Raw genomic sequence first — 4972 nt, forward strand, 5'->3', positions numbered from 1 at the left:
AATGCGCCGCTACGCGGCGTTTGAGCGCTTCGCGCGGATATCCGGCTGCAGATCGTCCAGAGGCGATGCAAGACCACCTTTTTCCGCGACACAGTTCAATAATGACGATGAAAAAATAAATGCGTGTCACTTATCTTGAATTCAGTGTTGGTAATCAATCAGCTATTATAAAGGTCATACATCACCGGTCTACAGCAATCGGAAAACCCATTCGACTCTTCCCGTCATGCCTAGAAAACAGTTAGAGCACTAGAATGCACTAGAATGCACTAGAATGCACTAGAAAAGAGCGATATTCTCTGAATGGTCCGAGGGTACCCGATTGCGGTCTACAGTTCGATAACAGCAGCACAGTATTAGCTTGCCTGATTGCTTGCATGCATGATTAAACTACTAGCTTGTTTCGTTATGAAATGACACAGGTCACGTTTTCAATTCCCCGAAAACGGTAAAGCCACATTCAAGTATGTTAGTGCACGGGTTACCACAAAAAATGTATAGGAATATTCACAGCTACAACAACCTCTCTCGCTAGCTCGATTATCATGATATCATTAAGCCAAGACAATTTCATTATCACGTTAATAAATTAAAAAAAAGTAATGACCACACATTAAAAACCGAGTTGTAATGGGAATTGTACTGAAAACGTTTGCCTTCCAAACTACTTAGAATTAACCTACGAGTCTTGACTTACATTAGAATTCACACAGTATCTCCCCCCCCCCTTTTATCCTACATAGGCGTTTCCAACGTGTCTCGTTGTTTCCTGTACGACGATCGATTTCGCAGCTCGGCAAAATCATCGGCTCTTACACAAGTATAATTTTTATACTTCCAGTATATTACTCGACTATAACTGTCGAGTATAGCGGGGGCGAAACGAATACGAACAGTGTAGGTGTGTTACCTAGGAAATTTCTTTGTCCAGACATAGACAGCAACGTCTCTGAAAATGTTAAAGCCACCCACATTTGGAAACACACGCACAGTATGTATTCTATGAAGAAAATACAGCCGCCAACAATAGACATCAATCGATCAATTTTCGAAATCAATCGTAAGTAACGTGTTTCCACCTACTTTAATACATTGGTTAAAACTTCTGTAGTGATCATCAGGCTAAACAGGCGACGTACTTTTGAAGAACAGCCAGTGGATTTTAAACATTACGTTTGTTCTCTTCTATTCTATAATCGTCTAATCAAATACAACGTTATCCTTTGTTCCCTGAAATGTATTAAGCGCACCTTAAATCAAATTTCAACGCTAATGGATTACAAGTTTCTACCAGAATGATTTACCATCGGAGTGGTGGACTTCATATATACACGCGTAATAAGTACAAACGAGACTAGCCAATGAAACACGGACAATTTCAAACCTGTTGATTTCGAACTGTGCAGATCAAGTTTAACGGGAGGCTTCATTTTCCCAAATTTACTTGACGTTTCAGTGCTCTGACAGAACACATATTATGATATCAAATTCGAGAAGGGCTAATCTTTTTTGATACAAAGTCAAGTTTATAGCAGTGTTGAATTTGCATATACTTGCATGTAAACGATCACCATTTCGATTCACCAATTTATCTGTATTCTATCAAGCAACCGAGTCATAATTGCAGAAAGCACGGGCAACTATCGCAGTTTCCCAGCAATGACTTTAAACCAGATATCCGACCACCGTAAAACGCTCTTAGCTAAGAAAAGATGTGTATATATCGCTATGGCATCCATTGCGTCCAACTGAACTTTCAAACATTCCGACAATCTTATTGAACCCACATTCTTTTCTCGAATCGCGTAATACACGCATACAGTCTCAACGTATGCGCAATTTTGAAACAGTAATGTGATACAAAATAAGTTATCAAGGTAAACGCGAGCGTGTATGAAATTTCTCATTTATAGCCACGAGACTGCTCGAGTTTAAGTTAATATCTACCAGTAGATTGAGAATATCTTCCAAGCCCGTCACTTAACTTGTAATCTACCGGATATTTAGGAGTATCATGCACCGAGCTTGATCAATCACGGCGGTGACAAACAACTAGTGGAAAAATGTTTTACCGCTAATGTTCATGGCCATATCATGGATTTCGCACGCCACATTTATTTTTCAAGGTGTTGTATTGCATTATTCGTCCTCCACGTTGACATCGCGCATGGCGGGTCTAAGTGAGGTGAATAACGAAAACCTTCAACTAAGGAAGAGCTAATTAACTGCATGATGAATGCACACACACGATAATCTTTTGATTAGATACGTGTGTAATTCCATTCGCCTTATACTAGCACGGCTTTTGAAATCGCAAATTTCTCAAATAGTCAATGCAGCTGCTGATGTGATGCAGTGGAAATGTACATGGGGTGGTTAGTTGGCGTTTGCGAGCAACCTATGTGAGATAAGTACATGTTCGCAATGAAGTAGACGCTAATTCTGAAAAACCGGCACCATATATAATTATGATACATAGCTAAGATTAAAATAAATTATAAACATTTATACAAATATAAGCATCTCATTAAAGGCCATAACTGTTTATCTAAAACTGGTTAATTTCAATAGCAAGCCTTTGTTTTTGCTAGAACTTGCATAATCGCACTTTAAAAAAAAATTCAAATTTAAAAATCACATATATACGCATATGTGAATAATTTTTCTCATCAATGTTGTTTGCCAAATGCCATAATCTCTGCAACAACCTGAATAATAACAAATAACAAACCAACCAGCAAAAATGAATAACTAACCAAATATTGCTGGGCCATGCTGGGTTCCACGGGATGAGTGTAATAAATAGCTGGGTAACCTAGATGATGATTCCATACGTCGTTAAGTAAGTAACTCATGCATAACACATCATGGCTTTCCTGTGACTACGGACACAAGCAGAACAGACAGGAGACTCAACCACGCATGCCCAATGACATTGCACTACCCTTGGTTGAAATTTATTAACATCAAAAACGTTAAATACCACAATGAATTTGTGGTTAATCACACAGTTATTACTGTTGAATGCATATATTAATTTTTATATAGTGATGCTCAAATTCAAATGCACCTTCAATAGTATTTCAGTATATTAGGCCTACTAAAGAGGATAGTCGTTTTAAAATCTTAAACAGGCTTTGAATAATAATGGGGCAGAACAAATAAAAGCACAATTTGTTTGATAATTAGCTCAGTCCTGTGATTGGTGTAAGCATGAAAGCTTTCCATGCTTTTATTAGAAGACGAGAGTTGCTAGCCTTTCATTTATGATGGTGTAATGGCATTCGAGACACTGCAATTTTTTGATATCTGGAACACTTAACAATAATAACTAACTAAACACCTTTGTGGCATGCGACACAACGTTTTGTTTGATGATCGACGCAACATGAATGTTCATGAGTATGTTCAGTAGTAAGTTCAAGTAGAAAACCCTACAAAGCTACTGCACAACTTGGAAGCCACTCTCGATTGCAGACGCCACTTCGCCAGTATCGTTACGCGCGAGTTACCTCACAGGACCTTCCGAGTGAATCTCTCACAAAATCTCACACCTGTGTCTGTTGCAAAAGTCTCCTGATCGGAAGGCAACTCGCCGCACTCGCAACTCGTCCTTTAACTAGCTCTGCGAGCGTGACTCACGCGCTTCAGCCGAGCATGCCGTGTGAGAATCCGACCGGGATGAGCACCAGCGTGAAGATGATGGCGTTGCGCACCAGGTACTTCCAACTGCCGGGGATCGCGTAGTTCGACAGCACGACGGTGAGCTTTGAGATCTCGTGCGACACGCACACGAAGACGAACGACGTCACGATGACGTTCAGTACCGGGTAGCTGGGAATCAGCACGAGCACGCCGTGCGTGTCCGCCGCCAGCCAGATGTGATACTGGCTGATGAACAACTGCAATGACGAAACGGGCCAGCATTATAAATACACACACGCATGCACAGGCGCACGCACGCACGCACGCACGCACACACGCACGGTAGTCTCGATTATCTGACCTCCGGCTACCCGACATATCCAATCCGTAATCTATCCGTACTGTGAAGTGTTGTGATGCACGCTGATGCACAATCTTTTGCCCGACACCATGCTGCGTTGTCTCTCAATGCATCATATACCATCTTTGATGTAGCTTTATTTCCCGCCGAAGAAAGGTCAAATTTTCCAAAAGGAATTTAAAGAAGAGGAATCTCATTCTACGGCTACCATAGGATACTTGTACTTTAGAATGAGTACACGGGTCAGTAGTGAACAACAGTGATCAATATGTAGATTTTAAATAAAATAAAAATATTTTTTACACTATTTTGATCCTGCTGACAAATAGCTGGATAGACAGACATCATATGCTAAGTCAAGAATTAACAAGAGTGTGGTCAAATCGGCATTAATCGCAGAACAAAATCGTCCTATCCGAGCAATGTTAATATCAGGAGTCTATCAATAGACTCTATTGATAGACCTTTCTGCTCCTTTGTTTAACATACATGACACTAGTCGTCTCATAATATGTATTACAAAGGTTTTAAGTATCTACAGACAACCACTTGTAATAACATGCATCCAGAGAGACATGATACAAGATTGCGTGGCACAGCTTTGCTGTAGATCCTGAGCGCTGCGCGCGGATGAGACGCGCAGTTCCGCGGGATATGCGCACGCGACCGCGGGGATGTTCAAGTATGAAGCGCTGCCCGCTGTGGAGACGTGCGCGAAATTGGAGGCCCGGCGCACGTCTCCACAGCGGTCAGCGGATGGTCTGTCGTTTTAGAAGATGACAATGGGATGTCCACAACTACCATAAAAGTAGTGTGCCGTGTGTGTGTGCGTGTGTGTGTGTGCGCGTGCGTGTGTGCGTGTGTGGGTGCGTGTGTGTGCGTGTGCGCGCGTGTGTGTGTGCGCGCGCGCGCGCGTGTGTGTGTGTGTGTGTGTGTGTGTGTGTGTGTGTGTGTGTGTGTGTGTGT

General features: G+C 41.8%; 1 protein-coding gene across 2 annotated transcripts in view; it reads right to left on the reverse strand.

Moving 5' to 3' along the window:
- Nucleotides 1–6: 6 nt before the first annotated feature.
- Nucleotides 7–4972, reverse strand: part of LOC106808202 (CAS1 domain-containing protein 1-like) — a 52914-nt gene continuing 47948 nt past the window's right edge. For both annotated transcript variants that reach the window (XM_014810811.1, XM_014810810.1), the window contains one exon: nucleotides 7–3902. In XM_014810811.1, coding sequence (XP_014666297.1) covers nucleotides 3648–3902 — 255 coding nt within the window. In that variant the 3' untranslated portion in view covers nucleotides 7–3647. The remainder of the gene's footprint in view (nucleotides 3903–4972) is intronic.

Source organism: Priapulus caudatus, unplaced genomic scaffold, assembly GCF_000485595.1.
Source record: "Priapulus caudatus unplaced genomic scaffold, Priapulus_caudatus-5.0.1 Scaffold259, whole genome shotgun sequence".
NCBI lineage: Eukaryota > Metazoa > Priapulida > Priapulimorpha > Priapulimorphida > Priapulidae > Priapulus > Priapulus caudatus.